Raw genomic sequence first — 22,357 nt, forward strand, 5'->3', positions numbered from 1 at the left:
AGAACTTTTGTATCAAACAGTAGGTGGATTAAATGTAATTTATTGAGATTAAGTTTGAGGCAGATTTCTGAGTCGACTTGCCAGTTGCATCTTTTTGAAAAGCTACAGGTAGCTTCAGTAAGAGGCATTTAGAACTTCCAATAAGCTTAAATCTAAATGATCAGCAGCATGCCTGGGGCTGTGTTGAAAAACTAGGGCAGATTCACTGTCTTAGAAACCAATAAAGGCAAGTTTGCTTCATGCTACAGCTGCTGGCAAGGGAGTGCATCCATTCAGCACCTGCTATATTTCAAGCTCCATTGAGCTTCTTCTGGGCAGCTCATCTTATAGCCCTGAAGGAGAGTTCAAATTTGAGTGAAGTCCAAAGAAAAATCAAACAAATGTTTTGTACCTTGAAGCAATAGATAGAAAGTTTAGATACTGCATATAGTAACTAACATACATTTGTATATGCTTTACATAATTTTGTAGGTTCATCTTACGTTTCACTGACAAAGGGAATGCCAGTTAAGACTGACACCACAGCTTTTTTTACCACTCTTGCAGTAGAAAGAGACATTTTGAATGCATTTTGATGTGACGTGATCTTTCCTAGGAGCACCATTAGTGGTCACAGATCCTAAGAGTCCCAGTCAACTCTGGATATTGGTCTTAACATATAAATTTATCATAGTAAATTTCTAATAAGAAAAAGTTACTATTACATTTACTGCTGCTGTAATTTCCACTTTAATTGCTTTTCTGCCTCAATTAATCGCATACAAATTTTGGTACAGCTCCCACATTGGGAAAGAGCATCAAAACAGGTGCTCTGAAGTCCAAAATATATTAACACAGGTGACCCATTAGATTCCCCCATCACTGTCGCCTTCTTAAATTGAGACTGGTTGTCCCAGCTTCACACCAGATTATCAGCAAAGTGTATAATTTCTGCCTTAGGCTTTCTTACCAGGAATTGTCCTTTAATTTAATTTCAACATTATCAGCTTGTGACATGATCTTCCAGAGAGAAATGTCATGTTTTAGACACAGGCTGTGATTTGGTTTTAATATTATTTGGTGTTCTCCCTTTTTCTGTATTCAACAGCATAGATAAAACTGCAAGAAAAATAATCCTTCTTTTCTTTTTCATTCCAACTGGTCAAACTAGAAAGGTTGCTGAGGCATTTAGTCCAGAAAGGTATTTATGGAAAAAGAAATTTCCTTTTCCTATTAATTTCTTTTTCATACAGGTAACTTTTTCTGAAGTGTTATTAGAGGTGAAGAAAGAAAAAGAACTGGAAGGAACTGAAAATTTCTGGAAAGCAGTTTCCCAGTTACTATGGAGGAAAGGTTTTAAAAGCCTTCTGCAAATTTGGAGTTTCTCTCCAAAGGATATCTTTGCTATTTCAGATTTGAGAAAATGGAGAGATGTCTGGAACACTGAAATATTAAAAGAAGTAAAGTTATTTTATTTTCTCAGTGTTGATTAAAACTACAGATGCTTCATACAGATATAAAGGGGGAAAGGAATATTTTGAGACTGAGGCATTTTAGTCAATATATCCTCTAAGGGAAATTACAAAGTGATTAACAACATGAAGCAGACCCAGGGCATACAGCCAGGGATTTATCTCCTCTAATAAGTAAGATATGAGAAGAGGCTATTGCAATGATATTACTCAAAGTTTCACTGAATGCAGGTATTATTGGAACATTTACCCTGACCTCTATAGAAACTGGTCCTTTTCTTTTGCCAAGATACCCTGTACTGAATCCAAAAAGTATTCCTGGATAAAGTATGTCTCCAGAAAAATAGCATGTGGGTCCACCCATCCTATTAATAAAGCATGGCAAGGCTTAATCCCACTAATTGTTGAAATTGCTTCATTTTCTATTTCCTTCTTGCTGTTTTCTTTTACTGTTAGGTACTGCCCTCACATTGTGCTGAACTGGGACATGTTTTAGGATATCATTCTCGCCTGAATAACAGCATTGTTACTTCACAATTCTTACACTCTAGCAGGTATCTTATTTTAAAAGAGTTTCCAAATTTCTTTTTACATCTTTTTCCTTAAATATTGTTTTCTAACCTACTTGACTTACGATGGCCTTTATTTTGAGGGAAATCACTTCTTTGGAAATTTATGTACTAACACAATTCTTAGTGTCTAGGACGATATTCCTTTTCCTTGAGGAGAAATAGGTGGGCAGCTGCTTTATTGTTATTGGGCTGTAGGGTCCAAAAATATTCTCTTCTGTTATTATTAAGTAAACATATTGATGTCAAAATTAAAATGAAATTGTAGTTAAAAAAATGTCTTTTGATCTTGGTAGTTATTTTCTTTATTTAGCATTGTTACAATTATCCTCATTTGTATCTTACATGCCTTGATAAAACTGTATTGCCCACAATCCATCCAAGTTTTCTTTATGCATGTTGGAAAAACAGCTAAGGACTACATCATCATGGTAACATTTTTTTAAATAACTCTTTTCAAATATTTGTATGAGCTTTCTTAACTACCACAGTTTCTTAAACATGGGGATTTTTAGACCATGTCTTCAGCAATTCATATGTGTTACAGTTCTGCATTATCATTACTTGACTTAGCTACAGATTTTTCATGTAGAGAGTTACTCCCCTCCCAAACACCCCCCCTTCCCCCCACCCCCCTTCCCCCTTTTTTAGCCACCTTCTTCATCTTGGTTAGCAGCATAGGTAAATTTTTAGCATTGCATTAATCTGACTTGTTCCCCCAGATTTCATGTAATTCCTTTCCTTTTCAGATGAGTCATAACAATTCTTTTCCTTAGCAAAACAACTGGCATTGGTTATATAAGCAGCTTTATGTTCCTTGTCAGCTCAGCTGAACTTCTCTGCAATACGCTGAGTAGGTGTCTGCGTGACAGTTGTCATCTCAGCACCCTTTTCTCCCTGTTGCTAATGCAACAGCCTCCTTGATGTCCAGCTGGTCTCTGAGATCATTAGTTCATTATCATAATCAGTGGAAGTGCAGCCTGTTCTCATTGGCTAGCCTTCTTCCTTATGGGGATTTGGTACACTATTTTGCAAAAACAGATCTTTCTCTTTACACCAGCTATGCAAATAGTAGTATGTCACAATAACAAACTATGCTGCAATAAAAACTTTGCTAGTATCCTGAAAGCTCCTCCTCTTGAAGCAGGTCTCTAATGGCGAATTATGTCCTTAGAGGCATCATACAATTTTATAATCATGTGTGATTTAATGTTGCATTTTTACTTTTGCTCCAGGCAATTTGCACAATATCTTGTACTTACTGCCAGGAGCTTTCACTCTCACCTGTAGCTGTAGTAATGCTTCCAGCTCTCTGTCTTCCATCTCGGAAATACTGTTTAAGTAGATACATCTCTTAACTGAAGAGCTTACAAATTAGAAAGGTATATTTTAGTTCAAACAGTACTTCTCAGGATTGATCTTACTTCAGAGCTTACTTAACCTCTAACACTAGGACAAATGGAAATTCACTACAAACTTGCGATGTATATTTCAATAGCTAGTGTTCTCTCCCGTTTAAATGAATGGTTTAAATGAATGAAGATGGATTAAGTATGATAGGCCAACAGCTACGTATAAAAATGTACTCTGTTAACATTCTGTATCTACCTCTGAATAGGAAGTACCCTTTCCAAAATGAGTACAGGATGTGCATGCCAGTTGCATATGCAAACTAAAATTTTATATTCTCCCTAATTGCTAGTATACTGGATGATTTTCATACATACAAATGAACACTTAACCCATTTTTGTCGCTCATTTGCTTTTATAAGTATCCTTAAAGGGCACAGCCATGAAAATTCTATCTCCAGAAAGTTGCAGAAGTGACACCCTGTTACCACTCTTGAATGAGGAGTAAATGTCATTCCTGGAGTGTTAATTACCAGTGAGGACACTGTTTAAGAAACCTGGGAGGATGCTGTTAATTCTTTACATCAGCCAGGCAAAACTTTAGCACTGTCAAAGGAATCTGCTCCAGCTGTAACAAGGAACTGAAAGCTGGGCTCCTCAAATCAGGGTGCACTTTGCTTGCTTCAAAACAAGAAGTAACCCACTGTTGTCAGACATTAAGTGAGTTCTGATAACATCATTTTTAGAAATTTTCAAAGTGAAGGTTCACAAAGCTTGACTGTCTGTTACACTCAGTGGTTCATCCACAGCAATAACCTAACATCTGAACTCTGTTTCCACAAATTCACAAGCAATGTAGTAAAGTGGTAGTGCATTTTTGTATCTCCAATGTGACAAGAAGAAATGCATTAGGAAGCACCCATTCTCCTTCTAAGAGTAATCTGTCTTGACTGGACATGGGGAGTAGCTTCAAGCTTCATTCATGATGTCAGGTTTTATGCCTTTATTGTTAATGAAATAACTATACATATCTAGTGTAAAATAACCTAGAACTGTTTTTATTTTACATAATTATTTTTGCTCATATTATTTTAATGGGTATCTGAACATTAAAGTTTAAAATACTTGAAAAGTAATCATTTCAAAGAACAAAACAACTTTCAGTTTTGGAAATGAGATTAAGGCTTCACTAAAAACTGATATATATGGCCCTTCGTATTTGAAAATATGCTTGTGATAAAGAAAGAGTACTCTCTGTTTTATGAAGCTAATTTTGGAATGATTCTTTAACAGACAAATTACTTATGCACTTCATCTGAATTAAGATACTTTACACTGAATTGTATGTTTTATTGGCATATGAAAGTATTTATCTAAAATCAAAGATACTGACTGTCCCCAGGACACTTGATATCTTGTCTGATATCTTTGTGGAATAGCTTTTTTTGTATGATTTCCTTTCTGAAATGGAAATTTCCCCCTTGCTGTGGTATACTTATGATATAATCTATACTCAGCAGCAATGAAACTTGATGACTGGCACTCTAAAAACAACTAGCTATTTCAGTTAATGAAATAGACTTCCTGACACACTTCAGTTGCAGCTTAGTTCAAGAAATAACCGTTCTGTAGGGCATGCTGGAACAAAGTGATTCTGTAGGAAGCTGGATGCTGTCACACTTTCATTATGTTTCTGATTCTCTCTCAGCTGTAAGTGTAAAGCCCATGCTTTTGGCTCCACCATGGAGTTACCAAATGTAACTGCAACTGCACTGTTGACACTCATCATACTACTTGAATATTAAACTTAAATGTCTTTATATTACTATCTCTACCCTACCTGTTTGTAGTATAACTTCAGACAGTCATATTTTAAAAGCACATGATGTTTTATTGAGGAATACAAAGAAGAAAAAGATTGCTAAGCTATCAAAAGTAAAGTTTGCAAGTTAATGCATTTTTGAGACTTTAGAAATACAAACATGACCAAAAGAAAAATCTTTTAAAATCTCAGTGAAGAAGTTGTTTTAGTACATTCCTATTCATCAAACAACTCTTTAACCTCATCATAATTTTCCTATGCTTATGAACTTTTGGCAGTCATAAAAATGGCTTTCTTACTGAATCATCTCAGTATGTATATCAAAACTGCGGAATTTTGGTCTTCTTTGGTGACACTTTTTGTGATTTCCACCTTGAAAGCTGTTATATACCATTTATTTCATGTTTCATACTGTGTCAATTCTACATTAGACTCAGCTTTTAAATTCTATTGCTGTTTTCCAAAAAGGAGCTAACTCTTCCCATGATCATAAAAAAAAAAATCTTTAAAATGTTTGAAATGCAAAAAAATAGTTGCATATTCTGACATATCACATATTACTTGTGTCCTGGTATTCCCTCAAATAAGAACATAGCACAGTTCACAATGTTAGGGTTGCCGTATTTTAGACACAGGTAGCTGGAATGGCAGTTATTAGTTTTACAACATACTTTGTATGTATTGAAAAGATTCACCAGTCCTTCTGTCCGGTACAGATTGATGGGTGTGGACTAATCAAGAAGGATTACTAGCCAAGCTTGACTAGGGTTGCTATATTTAGAAACAGATTCTCCTGCTTCAAAATCTTGGCAACTCATACATGAATCACTTTATGAAGTTCAATTTTTCAGAATTTTAAGAAATATGACTATGCCAAATTAATAAAATAAATGTGTGCAAATCTATTTCCATCCTACATCAGCCATCCTCTTTATAAGGCAGCTTCATATGCAATTTTCCAGAACTTACTGGCAAGTAATTGCTGAACATGAGTGGATCTTTGGCCATGCAAAATACCTGACAGTCCAGCCATGAAAAAAAACCCCAGTATTTCATATCTTACTAAGCCAGAAACTTTATGGGGTGGATTCCCACCAAATGTAGAATTTTCATCTGTTGGACTATATCATGATGTATACTGAGAAACTTTGATGCTTTTCAACTTATCATCAATGTCCTTATACAGTGACACTGACCAAAACTATTAGGGCTGTGTTACAGCTTTCTTGCTTCACAAATAAACAAACAAAATCTAAAGACCTATTTTGTCTTTTGATTTTGGACCTTTGTTCTGAATCAGTTGGAGATGAAATAGTAGGCTTATGTGACTCATTACATAGTCAGTGACCCAATCCGTAGAAGCAGCTTTACTGCTTCCCTTAAAAGGCACTCTGACCCTACTCCAGCTTGGTTTCAGTAGGGTTTTAGTTGAGCAGAAACAATATTTCCCTTCTCTGCTCCATCTGCTTCATCTTCTGCTCTTTTTGTTTAGCAGCTGATTTCTCAAAGTGACTAAGCCATCAGCACTTTGAAATGTAAGCATTTTCAAAAGGATCCAGTTTTTAAATACTAAACCTTAAAATAAGTAAGTAGTTGGAAAATAGATAAGACAATTCTCCTGACTCTTGAGTAGAAGGACAATACAGAATTTTGAGAGTTTCAGACAGAGGTAAGAGTCAAATAGATTCAACAAATCAGCCAAGCCCCTCAGCTGGAAGGGACCCCCTTGATCTATTAAGCAAGGTCTCTGCTGCTGCACATAGCCACAATGTAGTTTCCTAATTGTAAAGTTAAAAAGATCCCTTTCAAAGAATTAAGTTGTTTTCCTCTAATACTTGATGAAATGTTAGTCTACTAGACAAAATTTCGTTCCAAATTTGCATGATTTTTCTCTGGATATTTTACATATGGTCTTGTCCCATGCTATACTAAAGTCAGTTTTGCATTTATTATTCTAGCCCTCAAGGCATACTATCTTTTCCTCTATAACATTCTAAACTTTTCCTTTATTGATGATGATTCTCAAAATGTCATATGCCAAGATCTTTCTGTGCCAAGATCTAAGGTAATGATCAGCAGCATTTTTCCCAAAGACTGGTGCTTGACCAGCCTCTAGAAGAACTGAATTTTACACAGTGAAGATAGATTTATGAAAAGAAAAAAAAAAAAGAAGGAACATATATCTAAATTATAATTTGAAATACTGCATGTCCCCTGAGGACATAAGTATATTTCTCAGTCAACTTGATTGAATACAAGAATCAAGCTGAAGGAAAAACAAAATACCAAATCACTCATGCCAGTAATAAAAAGTGCTTCTAAATACAGATCTATATGCAGATGGCTTCCCTTTTCTTTCACAGAAACATTTAGTATGGGACATGGGTGAACTAATTTTCCCAGAACCTAGAGACCAGAGGAAATTACCATACTGAAATTTGAATTAGCTTTAGCAAGGAATAAAATTTTGACTGACATCAGGCTGACCAATAACTGATGTAGTGCTGCACTATTAATCACAAAATCTAGGTAAGCTTGAGTGAGGTATTTTCCTTTCTTGGAATTTTTGTCTCATTGTCTTCTGCACTGACAAAATAAACCTACTACCATATAGGTAGATGCCTTTTTTCTGAAAATTAGGTGGTATAGATGTGCTTCTATAACTATATTTATAGAGTTATGTTTGTTAAACATATCATGGAAAGTTCTCATAGCAGTAACAGCACATCTTCTACGTGCTGCCTGTGATCCATCTCCTCCAAAACATACCTCTCTGCTATAATTTTTGAATACTTTCCAAGAAAGTGCTCAAACAACAGTGCTTAAGTAGCTCTTTAAGAGCACATGCATAAACGTGGTCAACAACTGCATATTAGAAGTTGTTGAAACTCAGATACATAAGAATCTTCCTTGTAAATGCATGGGGTATTGGTTACAAAACAGAGTTTCTGTGAGAACAGGTCCTTAGTTGCAGTGGCCTATGTCTTAATTATGTGGTACCAGCTATAAGCAGGTTCATTGCCTCGTACACAGTGGCAGTTCCATCTTCACTCAAAACCAGACATAAGCAATACTGAGAAAACTCTAAATACTGAGGGTTCTTTTCCACTTTTTCATCAATAAAATTTGTGCCTCTGCAAGTTATAAACATATGTGTCCAAGATATAAGAGTATGTGTCATTGTTATTCATGGAAACTGTCAGGCTTTTTAACTGTGCTGAGAAACAAGAAGAGTGAATGACAGATGGTGCCCGCTCTCTTGGCAAGGAAGTTTTCTGCTAGCAGAATGCCATAGTATGAGACCTGAAAGAAAGAAGAAATGACAATTTAACTTGTTCTTATACATAAACATAATCTAAAAAGAGTCGTTTCTTAGTGAAGTAGCCTGATTTGTCATATTAACTCCTGTGTATACAGGCTGATACAGTCTTCAGTCTCACCCTTAGATGACAAATGGTCTTAAAAAGTTTGAAACATATGTAATAAATGTAATACCACTAATGCAATCTGCTTTTGTTGCTTCCCAAAGACTGGAAAGAACTTAACTCAAGTGTGAAACCTTGAGAAGATGAGCTTGAAGATTTCATAAGAAGTTTCAAAATTCCTACTTATCGCTGAGGTGCTCAAATTGTAGTGGCTCTTTATCTTGCAAAGTGCTTAGTATAATATGACTTTATATGCTTATTATATGCTCTTCAGGTCTGAAACATGAATCAGAGTAATTAGCTACAATAGTCTACATCTACATTCATGATGTAGCAATGTCGTCAATGCAAGGTCATTTAAAGTATGGGAAGGATGTAAGTGAAAAACTCTTCAACTAAGCCTGGGGGGGGTGGGGTGGGGGAGGGAACACAGGTGGGCAGGAGGAGGAGGCTGATGGCTGAAAGGAAAAAGTGAAAAAGAAAATTAATTTTGAATTATGCAAAAGCCCTCATATACATTGAAATGGAATACTTTTTCTGAGCTGTGTTTAAAAAGGCTTTAAGAGGTTTTGCTGTTTCAAATTTTAAAAGTTGCTTTACTGTGGTTGTGTTCTATCTTAAGTTTGATGGGTTGGGGTTTTTTTTCTGTTGTTATTGGTTAGTTTTTAACCAAATAATTTGCTTCTGCATCAACTCAAATTCAGACTTTTTTCCCATTGAGTAGAATCTCATTATAGCAGATAGCTTCTTCCTACTTTTTTCTCTGTCCTCTAGTACATATAAAATTGCAGATCCATGTAGCTGAAAAGTTTTAGAGATTTGGGGACTTACTATCTGACAGACTTCATTAATCACTTCATAAAAGAGCCCTTAACATTAGCTATTCTTAAATTTATCATTAACCTTAGGATGAATGTTTTTTCAAAATCCATTTAGCTCTATTCTTAGCTATTTTCTATCCTTGACCATGGAATGATTGTCTTCATATCTTATTGACTAAAATTAGCCCCCCAAAGTGTGGAGGGCCCTCAGTATCCTGGTTATAAAAAATGTTTCCTCTATATAATGAGGTGGGAAAATTTCTAAATTACATTTGTTAAGATTGAACATTACCATGGAATAACATTTCTCTTTCAGAATGTTAGCTTTTAAAAAAAAATTAGTTTGCCAAGCCACATGAACAAGTACTGGTTTATTGCCTGTAGCCTGATTTACCTCTCATTTGCTTCTGACTGCTGTAGCTAAAATGCAGCTCTTTTTGTTCTCACTTAAGGAAAAACTTCAAGCCAGACACATGTGTTCAAGAGCTCTAACTCTGAAGTGAAAGGACAGGACAGCATTCTTATTGATTCACTCTATGACAGCAGAGGATGTTATTGGCTTTACCCACATACATTTTAGTGTTGTCTAAGCACTATCAGCTCTCAAGTTAAGGTACTGCTGTTCCAGCACCTGGTGTTGCTTCTCTTTATTTGGAGTCAAAATCACATGTAGAAACACAGAGTAAGCTGGGTATTTTGAGACAATAAATTTGTATATATTTTGAAACTAGAAATTGGCAACTCTCAAACATTCATAAAAAGAATAAGCATGAGCTCATGGAATGTCCACACATTTGTTAAAATTTTCTCTGCTCTCAGTTTCTTGATAGTTATTATCTAGTCTTTTATTCAGAGTGTGAGAACATGCCTCCTCTCCCTATAAAAAAAAAAAAAAAGAAAAATACTCCTTCTAGGATTCTTTAAATTTATGACTAATTAGATACACGTAACATTTTTTACATTTGATAACAATATTTTATTTCCTCACCTTTGCACTATTATGTAATTCCTCAAAATGGAATATTACAGTTACAAATTTTATATAAGCTTTTGAAGAAACTATTTGGTTCATTTCATCTTTATTTCCTTCATAATATTTGGTGATGTCTGTATTTCTTATGTTTGATCCTTTAATGTATTCTGAGTCCTACTACTGTGGAATATCCTACGAGCCTGAATGAAGTCTAAGACTGAAAAAAACAGCTTGTGATGTCTAAATTGCAATATCTGAAAAAATCTTCCAGTTCTTATGATGGCTATTTTAAATATAAAAAACAACATCCATGGGAAAAACTAAATATCTAGTTAGTAAGACTGTAGATCATCCTGACAGTAGCTATTGGTTATAAAGGTACTGGTAAGCACTTTTTTTGAGTGGAATTTTAGTCCTTTATGTTTCACCTTGGCTTATCTCTGCTCTTCAATATTTGCATGTAAAATGTCAAAAATGTTAATTACAAAAAGCAGAAAAAACTTACTGACATCCCATACAAAAATACCTTCTAATATAAACTATTTATCTTGAGCCCTGTTTTTTCACCATTCATTTTTTACCAAATATGGTGGAATCAGTATTTCAAATCACACATTCACATAGCTCATCAGAAGTCACTTGATTGGGTGATTATCATTTTAAATAAAATGAAATTTTCACCTTAATGATGGAGCACTATGCAGTCATTAGAATACAGGTTAGGTAATTGCAGAGTTGCACCCAGAACAGACCATTATCTTGCCTTCTGTGGCATCTATTATGCACACGACAGAATACAATGAACTAATATAGAAATGCGCTGCTTATTATTTGCTTCATGTTTTTATATACATGTATACTAGAAATTTGCACTAATGGAAGTGGAGCTGTCAGCATTATGATCTTCATTTAAATTCTCTTTGACAGTTTCTTCATCTACGAATGAAGAAAGTATTTACATAGCATCCGTTGTCCTAGGTATAATTCACAGAAATTGTCAACCATTGGTGAGTTAGGGAAATTCTGCATGTATATTGAACTTTAAGTAGAAAGCCAACATTTTAGTGTGCTCACTTTTCAAGCTGATATCTTGAGCTCTGACACAACAGGGAGAGAAAAATATGCAGGCCATTACAGCTTGTGAGGTGACATGAGGTCTCTGTGCAAGCTGCTAAAGCGAATTCTTCAGACCTCAAGGATGTGTAATGTACCATAGGGAATGGCAGCAAGGCATGACAAGGGTCTGGAGCATGTGATGCTCTGCAGACCGGGAGGATGATATAAAGATGCCAGAGATGTGAACAGCCTGGTGCTACCTCATCCATTCATCCTTTTACACTGTTAATGGACATAAATGATTCCCAGTGATGGACCCAGGCACAGTCCAGCCAAGTATCATCCCAAAAAACCTGTAAGGCAAATGAGCAGCTAAGCAGTGTGAAGCTCTCTCTAGCCCATTTTTCTCCTCTGTTTATCAGTGTAGACATCTCTGTAGTTTGTTGGTGATGCCTCTAGTGGAAAGTCAGAGCTGAAGGTGGCATCTGCTACCTTTTGATACATTCTGCATATTATAAAAAATTGGTGAGATGAGACTTTCAACCTTGTTAAAGAAGTTTTGCAGAATGTACTGTTTTATTTCCAGTAATATGTTACTTTAGATCCAACCTGATCAGATTGCGTGATGAGAGTGTGAAGGCCCCAGATATCAGACCAAGGAGTCTCTCGCATATGAAAACAGTAATGGTGATATGAGGCCATAGTAGATACTTGAAAAATGTATTGCAAATTTTCTGAAATGGGACAGCGAGAAGACTGAAAAGGAGCGTTGGTCTTCAAAAAAAGCACAGTGCTAACTATCACAGAGTTGAGTTTGTTCTGTTCTTGTAAAGCTAGTATATTGCCTCTGTTTGTTGAAAAAGATCATCTAAAAGAAGATAAGTATTCTCATCCAACTTTCTGCAAATGCCATGTTCCAGTACCATATTTAGGTCCAAATTACTGTGGATTTTTGTGAAAGGAAGAATGAGCAACTATTTTTCCTGACATCAGTGTTTTATGATTACTGAGCTATTTAGAAATATTTGATATTGTACTGATTTTCCCTCTCAAAATAAACTTTCCTGATTACCCTTACATTTCAGTGATTTCTTTTGTGCAGTAGTGAATCTGCAGCTTGTGAGGTAACTGGCAAAAAGTCTGATCCATCAGCATTTTTGTTTGCTTTCTTTAGTTTGTAGTGGCACAGCAACAATGAAGAAGCAATCATCCATCATCCAGCTACTCAAACAGAATAAAGATCTGAAAGTGGAAATAATTCATGGTGTTACTCATTTAAGTTCTATCTGACTTTTAATGAAGTTTTTCTGGAAAATTTATACCAAACTTTGTAATTCTGAAAGAGGAGGGTAAGGAGGTGGGGGTGGGGGAAGGGACACACAACTTCCTTAATAATATTTTCATATACTTTAGTTCTTTTCATTGCTATTATACTTTTTATTTAAGGTAATGGACCTTTAAGTGTATAATGACTAGAAAACTTCCACTAGCTTAAAAGATCTTCCGATTTATAATTGCTTCAATTTTAATAAATGGTTCTAGTGTACTTCTCAAGTAAATTTTCTGCTCTATGCAATATTGTCAAACCTTGTAACTTAAAAAATACAGGTCAGGATCCAAAAATTTTAATAAAGGGAACTTCTCCTGAGTTTCTCTCTGGGAGGTTAATTTCTTTATTTCCTGTAAGCATAGGAGGGCTCCTAAATTTCTGTTTTAGTTGAAATTCTCAAATAACATTGAGAACAAGAGATTGATTCCAAGAAAAACCCAACAAATGAGGTTTACAAAAAATGTTTCCACAGTTAGCATCAGTAGAAACATGAGATGAAAATTTTGAAACTTGATGACAAAACGGGAAACAGAGAAGACCCAAATGACTTAGGAACAGAAACTCATTTAAAAAACCCTTTTGCATGTATTGTTATTTATACTCAGAGTCTGCATAAAAACAAGCATTTCAGTTTTTGAGGTGAATACACTGAAAATTTTCTATGCAAAAAACATTGAAAATAAATGTTTCCTGTGGGAGTTCAGAGGATCTTGGATTTTGAGCTTTTGTAAAAGAGTACTTTTGTATCACATTGAATTTCCATTTCTCTTTCCAGTGTGCTACCAGTGTCATGCCTTTCTCTTGAGGTTTTGGTGGTCATAAGACAAGTGATACAGAGAGAGGATGTGAGGTGCTCTGAGGGACCCTTGGAGGTCTGAGGATTAAAACTAGCCATGATATAGCATGTCAGTCCCCTATATACCAGAATCACCAGCTGTTTGCAACTGTTTCAGATCAGGGTTGTACTAGTTAAAGAACAGATCACTTTCCTTGTCTTGCTTCCTTGGAGTCGTTTGCAACACTACATGTCTCTCCCTCTAAGCAGACTGAAAAGTACACATGGGAACAGATCTGGCCATTTTACATTCTGAGTTACCTGTAGGTAAATACTGCAATTAAAGCGAACTCCCTTTTCATTACGTTTATTCACTCTTTTATATGGCAATATTACAGATGGTTAATCATCATTTTACTAGATTCATTCTCTGCTTAGAGCACATCAACCTCTGCTATTTGTAACAGTGAAAGTGAGGGCGGGTACATTTCTTTCATGTGAGTTCAGAGTTTGGCTGCTGCAATAGATATATTGCATAGTAGCTTTCCTGCATGAAGGGTATTGATTACTCCTGAGCTGGAGTCCCTTTTGAAAAATTCTATACATAAAGCTGTGATCTCAAAAAATTTACCTCACAGGCTGCCAGAGTTCAGCTTCTAGGTTTGAAATGCATGTCTGAACAGCTTCTCATAGTCATCTTGCTTGGTAGTTCTCATCCCTGTTTAGTCTGTTTTACACTCTTACTTCCTGTCCTAGGTCATATCAGAAATCATGGTGGAACTTAGGGCTTAGGAGGACATGTAAGAGTGGAAATGGAAATATGTCCCCAATACACTAAATTGTGGAGCCGAGATGTGCACAGTTTCAGGATGCACCTCTTTAATTCTTTATCATTTATGGCTTGAGATTTCAAACATCAAATACTTGAAGGTTTGTACATACCCCCAGTGAAGAAACTGTATATTCGCACCTCCACTGTGAGTTCTTCCAGGGCAAGCATAAGTCATTGCCACATGTCTAGTTGTGTACTTCCAGCTTTTAACTTACACAACAGTGATACTTTCTTTTACCTTCCTTTAAACTAGATTAGCATGTTGAAAGTTCAGCAGTGCTTAATAGGGCTAGATGGCTTAAGATCGTGTGAAAAAATTATTTACTGAAAAATATACCTTTAATTCTTTACAAAGCAGAGCTGGATTTGTCAGATGTGGACTATGGCCCTACAATAAAATTGTTCTCAGGATTCAGGAAATTAAAGTAAATTTCATCTCCTGAGAGTCAAAGTCTGCATTCACTTTGACCTCCAGAGATAAGCTTAACTGGCATGCTATGGAATTCTAGATGCAACATCTCCTAAATATTTCCTACCAGGTATTCTACTTTTCTATACAATTATTATATGATCTCATAGAAATAATTTCTATACTTAGGATGGTTTTAGTTATTATGCTTTTTGCACTGAGTAGAAGAACATCACGGCTGAACATCTTCAGACAAAAAGGCAGCTGAATCAAAATCTTCTATGCGCTTGGTAAATTTGCTAATTCTGGATGATAAGCTAAAAAGTAAGTGGAATTTCTGACTAGATAAATGCCCTTTGGTTGTCTGAGTACTTCTCATCTTTAGGTGGATACAGCTGTTGAATAAAACCCCAAATTTTTAAAGTTCAATTGAACTGCATACCTTACCTCCTTGGTTAGCTGCAACAATTGAAAAGTGTAAATGCTTGCATAGCATTTTTGGTGATCTTCTATGACATCCTTTATAACCTGGTAGGAGTGAAACGGAAACAATGAAGTACATCCTTTGTCACTAAGACAATAGAACAAAGCCTCACACATGAGATTCCTCTAAACAAGATTAGTTTACTTAGGTATTTCAATTATCAGGGCGAGTGCAAAATTGTCTGGAAACTACAGAGTAAAGTATTAATGGCGCAATATCATTTCACAGAAGACTGCAAGGATCTGTCCTGCATCTGAACACACAGTCTGAATTGCAGAATTGAACAAATTTATTACATTTGTATATGACAGTGGAAAATAGGCTTAAATTCAAAGTGATTTTGACAAACTAGATAAATATTCTGGAAAGAAAATTACATTAAATAAAGACAGTACAAAGGGGAGAAATATTCAACCATAGAAATAACAACAAAACTAATTAGGTGATCTTGAGGGGAACAAAACAAACCGGTGCTTAAATGAAATGGTCATTAATTAACAGCCTACTGCTGTTACAACCAAAGCTTACATTCCACATGGAAGCATGGAAAAAAGAGTACACTGTGTGACACACACACAGTTCTTTTCTTATAAACACTTACAAGGTTCCAAGTAGCTTATTAGCTCCATCTTTGGACGTTGCACCTCAAATAAGATACAAATCAGTTGAAGACAGTCCTTATGAAAGCAGGAAGAGACATCAGCTCTCGAGATGTCCTGGAGTGCCTATGAAGCAGTGTTTGGAAGTGGGCTTTCACTATGTAAAGACTGAGAAGAATACTCTGCTTGCTGTCCCTTTGGTGGATAATGTAATATTCTGAAATTACAGAAGGGAAGGTTCAGGCTAAACGTTAAGGAACAGTTTGCAACGGCAAGTCAGAACAGATTGCCTGAGGAGGCTGGAGTGGTGCTGTCGCTGGAGGACTTCAGAATGGGTTAGACAAACACTTGTCAAAAATGACACAGATGTAGCTGATCGTGCCTTGGGGCAGAGCCACGGTGGAGCTGACCTTGCAAGGTCCCTTCCAGTCCTACTTTTATGTATTGAGCATTATGCTATTTTTTCCCATCCCACCTTCATAGTTAGGTTTTCCTGTTCCTCCCACAAGCTTTCCTTTATCTCCAGCTACTCTCCTAAACATAACCTTTATCTGCCTCTTTTACTGTTTTATGCATAGGCAAGAAATGCTTTCTGCACAAGACACTTCTGTGGATGGACAATGCTGATCTCACCTATAGAAAAAGACAGGACTACTTCTCACCATTTGCAAAGATGAACTGTGGTTATGGAAAGAGGACTCTTACTGAAGGATTAGGACCTAGACATCCAGGAATATTTTAGCCACCAATAGAAACATGGACTGTCACTGAAGTGATAGCTTTCTTTATGCAAGGCAGAAAAAAACCTTAAGTTAGGTATACATTTGTTTTTCAATATTCATTCTGTACACGTTAACATTATAAGTCTGGTACACATTTTTCCACTGTTTGATATGACAAACCTGAAAGGACACTAGGTCTTAGTAAGTTTAACCTGAGCGTCCTCTTGTTTTGCTGTGAGAAGTTAGTTTGAGATGGAAAGGTAACTGCACTGCGTAGTCAGAATGAGTAGCTGAACTCAGACCAGATGGCCAAACGGGTCCAATTGTAACAAGATGAGTACAAGTCGACACCCCGAGGGACATCGCTTTGAACAGCTCCTTCCCTGAGTGCTGCTACCGAAGTGGGGGGTGACCTCACCCTCGCGATTCGGGGATGGCTTGAGGTGCTCGGGTTGCGGCCAGGCGGGCTAAGGAAAGGCGGCGCTGCTCGGGGAGCACGGGGAAAGCCCGGCAGGTGAGCGCCCCGCCCCGCCTGGCGCAGCGGGTCGGACCCCGGGCAGGGAGCCGCCCGCGGGCTCTCCGCGCGGTTCCCCCCGCGTTTCACGTAGCGCCGAGGAGGACGGACCGGAACGGGAATTGCAAGCTCAGTCCCTGGTGCGCGGCGGCAGAACCAGCATCGGCAGCAGCACCACCCGGCTGCGACCCGTGGGACCCGCGCCGGGCTCAGGCTCAGTGCCTCGCCCGCCGGGGGAACAGCCACGGACCCGGCAGATAGCGCACATGGGGCGGCCGGCATGAGGGGGCGCGGCGGGGCGGGCCCGATGTCGCCTGCCCCCGGCCCGGCCGGCGCACGTGGTGGCGGGGGGTACGGGGACGCCCCTTCTTGCCCGCCTCCCCGGCGCGGAGGGACGCGCTGTGCCGCCGCGCCGCCCTCAGCCCTCTTCTCCTGTGGTTTTTGTTTTCTTTTTTTTTTTTTTTGAACTCTTGCTAAGCAAATTGCGCGTGATGAGCTCATGATGCCGCGCCCCCCGGCCCGGGCCCGGGCAGGCAGGGGTACGTGAGGCGGGCGGGCGCGGCCAGCCGCGGGGGCTGCGCGCAGCCGGGGGAGGGGGCGTTCTTGGTCCCACGCTGTTTACTGGACTCGGGTTGCGGGATTTTCCCCTCCTTTTTTGTTTTCTTCTTCTTTTTTTTTTTTTTTTTTTTTTTTTTGTTAACGTGTGTGTTGCCCGTCTCCCGCTGCGTGCCGGGCTGTTCGCCGCTCTGTGCGCAGGTGGATCCATGAGCTGCTCCGGGTGCGGCTCCGCCGGGGCGGGAGGAGCGGCCGCCAGCCCTGGCCCCGCCGCCTCCGCGGGGGGCGGCCCCGCCCGGGCACGGGCTGGGCAGGCGTGAGGCGGGCGAAGTTTCTCCGCCGTGCGGGGCACCTCGGAGGGACGGCGGAGAGGGAAGGAGCTGGCCCCGCGGTGCCGGGGAAGCTCACACCGCCACCGCTGCCAGCAGAGCAGCCTGCCTTTGGCCATGAAGAGGAAACAGAAGAGGTTTTTGCAAATGACGCTGCTCTTCACCGCGGCTCTGATTTTCCTGCCCGACATCGGCCTCTGGTCTCTCTATAAGGAGAAGCACCTGGTGAAGCCGCCTGAGCTTGCCGAGCCTCAGGTAGGTGCGAAGCCGCCCGAGAGCCCTGCCGTGCCCCGCAGCGCTGCCGCCTCCCGGGGCACGGCCCCGGCGCGCCCGGCCCGGCAGCGGGCGGTGCGGGCAGCGGCAGCACGTGCGCTCGTCCGGCCGCCGCGCCCGACAGGGAAAGTTGTGAGTGAGGATCTGAGCCCGCCGGGCTGCGCTTCCCTGGGAAGGGGAAGGGTGAGCAGTCACAGAGGCTGCCTCTGAAATTAGGAGGACGTGGGATGTTGTATGCTTCTTTGGTGAGCCGAGGGTGCTGCTGGGCTCTGATTTTCATTGCGAGAAGGGGAGGTTTTACCGCAACTTTTGTTTGTATTAAGACTGCAATACTTCTCGAAGTGGCATATGGCTGCAGGTCCGCTGAAATTGCTCGGCATTTGTCTAGGTGTCATACCGCCCAGATATTTTGTTTCCACTTCTGTTGAAAACTCGACAGAAGTGACTGGCAGTATTTTTCTCTTATGAATGTTACTGTTGTGACCTGATACAGCTACGCTGTGTGTAACTGCTTGTCAGACTGATGTCACAACGAACTCCCAAATATTTTCAGTGTGCAGTTTCTTCAATCACTATTATTAATAACAGCAGTTGATATTAGCTGTTTTTTCTTGAGTTGTTCCTCAACTTCCTGCGTTTATGTATGGCTCATAAATCACAGTATGACCTGCATTAAGGGAAGTTTAGTTTTAAGGAGTTGTTGTAATGCAGTTCTTTATAACCCTGCCTGTAATTTACCAAAGCTTATGTTTGTTCTGTTCAGCAGTGCTATGCCCCTACTCTATAACTGCCAGTGTAATTTAAATTTAACATGAATATTTCATAGATCATTAGTAAGAAATTATGGGATTGTTTGATCTTTTAGTTTGTTTACCACTTGCATAGCCTACATGTTAGAGTGTATTAGATAGCATCATTTATCATTTTATTGTATTAGTAGTCTTCATTTCAGGGGTCATCACCCATGTATGTAATGCACTTTCCACATACTGAACATATTTAAGTCAATTACTTCAACTGAGCAATAACATATTTAATTCTTTGTTAATATAGCTGGCTATTACAGGAGTTAGTTCTCCAAAATAACATAACTTTGGTTAGTGAAATATCCTGAATATTAATAGAGGAGGAAGTTGGAGATAGCTTCTTAATTTGAAGCTTGTTTTATCTTTCCATGTGTTTTAAAATGCAGTATGTGTCAGGTACTAGAATTTAGTTGGAAGTAATTTCTGCTGAAAGAAAATTATACACAATCATAAATGACTGTCATTAGTTTACAAGGTGCACACTGCAGTCTGCTGTTTCCAGTGCCAAAATGATTTCCATTTGTGTTGCATGGCTCTTTAAAACACACATGCCTTGACATAAGATGATATTTCTAAAGTTCAAGACTGCACTCTTAAGTAGAGCATGATTGGTTAGCACTCAAAGGGCGATAACTTTTTTAATTAAAAAAAAAAAAGATAAAATTCTGTATAAAGTGGTGGAAGAAAATCTTGGGAATAAGCATCTGAGCATACCTGAAGGGTTAGTGAGACTTGCTAATAAGACTCCAGAAAATTTTAAATTCTAAGTTTTCTGGTTTGCTTTTCTCTCTCCTTTTTTTTTTTTTTTTTACCTCCTTCCCTTTTCTCCCAACATGAATACCAATTGAGCAGTAATGGGACTGTTTAATGGGAAAACAATAAAAAATGAACAGTGTAACTTTGAACCTTACAACTGACTCTAATGTTACTGCACTAACACCGTAAGTATTGAAATCATGTTGGCAATGCCATTATCCAGTGAAGAAGGCAGGTTTAAGTACAGGCGAGTAATGCAATTAGGTTACTTGTGTCTTTTGATGTGCACATTATAACCCAAAATACTTAGAAGGAACAAGGGTTGAAATACAAGTTTGAGTTCAACTCCCTTAAATGTAAAGGAAATGGTAAGATAAGACTTCCTTGAGACAACACTGAAAATGAGGTCATACTAGAAAATACTGCATTAGAAATAGTGAAATAGTATCATAGTAGAAATGTAACTTTCTTTTTCCCTAGTAAGTTAGTTAGATGTGAGAATTTAAACACTCAGCACAGTCATTCTTTGCCCTTGAGGTGTTCAGGTACTTGATACTCAATGTGACTTAACACAAGTTTGGAGGTTAGTCCTACTGAAACTGCAGCAGACTTTTGTTATATATTCTATGATTGTGTTAAGTTACATAGGTATATATTTAGAGTCAGCATGTGATAGTGATGTATGGTTGGACTGTTATGGTGTGTCTTGACTGTGGAAGACAAGCAAAGCTGTCTGTGGCTTCAGTAATTTGGTTACAGGCTCAAGTGGTTTTGTCTTCATGGGTAAAATGTGTATCTGGTGTTATTCTAATATTGACAATAATGTTTATAAATGTACCATCTTGTTTTAAGAACAATTAAATTAATGTTATTGATCATCAGATCTTTTTGAGGAGATAGCGAAATGTTTTGACTAGTTATATGTTAAGCTTTCCAATTCATTGCTAAAACTGGCATCCTCAAACTTTCCTGGGAATGAGGGCTCTGTCAGCCTCTCCCACCACCTCAGCTGCTTCACAGCACCAGAGCAAGGGAAGGATAGCAGCCTGAAGGAGGAGACATTGAATTCCTGACAGCAGTAAGCAGAGAAACTGCTTAAAAACAGTCCACAATGCAAAAATAGTCTGCTTCTGTCAGTGGTAGAACAGTGTCCCCTGGGGACTGTGTCATTCTCAGTGCCTGGAAGAGGTACTTGTGTTCTTTAGTGCTATCTAGAAATTCTAATATGACAAAATAAGTTGACTTTTTATGCATGAAAATAGTGCTACAATAAGTTACATAAGAGTATTTTTTGTCACTGCAAGTTCTGTTGCTGAGCAGAGGAGCTCTTCTGTAGGAAAAATTAAAAGATGAGAAAATTATATTGACAACTGTGATTCAGACAACAATAATGATTTTGATCACTTTAATTCTATAAACATTATTAATCTCTATGAATCATTGTTTTCATTGAAACTTTCTCTAAGCTATCATGTTTCTGTAGGTTTTTCTCTTGAGAACTTAATAGGCTTGATCTTTTTATTTTGATAACTATAATTTACTTTTGGTTTCTCACAGTATTTAAAGTGGAGCTTCAATGGTAAAGGAACATATATTAAGTTTCTAAGCTGCATAGTGCAAGAAGATCTTCATAAAATATAGTTTGACAGTAAAGTGGCACACATGAGAAAAAAAAAAGTCTGATTCTTTCTAAGTCAGTCTTCCTTGCTATAATATGGGATTAAAGGAAGTCGAATAGAGTAGTTTTACTGCCTTTTAAAAAAAGTCTTGTAAATTCCTTAGTTTCATATTTCTTTCATTGATTTGTCATCTCCCTGCTGCCCAGTGTCAAATCTCCTCACTTAAAATTGGACTGAATAGCAGCATCTCTTAGTCACGGTTGCCTTGTAATACTTACTCATAGGCGTATTACTGAAATGCTTTATGATGTGTAAAGTACGGAAGGAAGGTAGATTTCTGGCCTCATTTCACCTACACTTTGGTGCAGTGAGGCATGCTGCTTTAACCTTCTGATCATGGCACTTCTACCAGAGAAATTCTGGATGGTTTTGGTCCTTTTTATTTTGGTGCATGCATGGTGTCCAGAACAGAGAGCAAAATACAGCTGTGCTGGGAGGAGAAAGCACTGGTTCATGGGATAGAGTCACACTCTCTTTATGTTGTCCTGTGAAGTCTTTATTTCTGTCTGGTTAACCCCAAGATTGCCTCTTTCTCATGGGTTTTAAATCAACTCCTTAGGATAAGGAGAACTTAGTCCTTGCAAATCCTGTGGTCTTGTGCTGTAGCTGGTAAACATTGACCTTCCAAGACTGGTGGCTGTGAAAGTACTGACTTTGTCTTCTGAATCCAGAAAGTGGTTTCAGGTTGAAATCTGTCTTTGAACTAGTCATTAATGTGTGAAGTCTGTGAAAGAGGTAAAAATTTAAATTTACCCAAAAGTTCAATGTTTCCTAATGTTTAGCACACAGGTTCTGGTAATCATAAATTTTCCAGGACAGTCAACTCT

The 22,357-nt window shown here is 38.3% G+C and overlaps 1 protein-coding gene across 2 annotated transcripts in view; it reads left to right on the forward strand.

Moving 5' to 3' along the window:
• Positions 1-17,239: 17,239 nt before the first annotated feature.
• Positions 17,240-22,357, forward strand: part of GALNTL6 (polypeptide N-acetylgalactosaminyltransferase like 6) — a 471,710-nt gene continuing 466,592 nt past the window's right edge. For both annotated transcript variants that reach the window (XM_071556243.1, XM_071556244.1), the window contains exon 1: positions 17,240-18,271. In XM_071556243.1, the coding sequence (XP_071412344.1) occupies positions 18,134-18,271 (138 nt within the window). In that variant the 5' untranslated portion in view covers positions 17,240-18,133. The remainder of the gene's footprint in view (positions 18,272-22,357) is intronic.

The sequence above is a fragment of the Pithys albifrons genome, chromosome 5, assembly GCF_047495875.1.
Source record: "Pithys albifrons albifrons isolate INPA30051 chromosome 5, PitAlb_v1, whole genome shotgun sequence".
Classification (NCBI taxonomy): domain Eukaryota; kingdom Metazoa; phylum Chordata; class Aves; order Passeriformes; family Thamnophilidae; genus Pithys; species Pithys albifrons.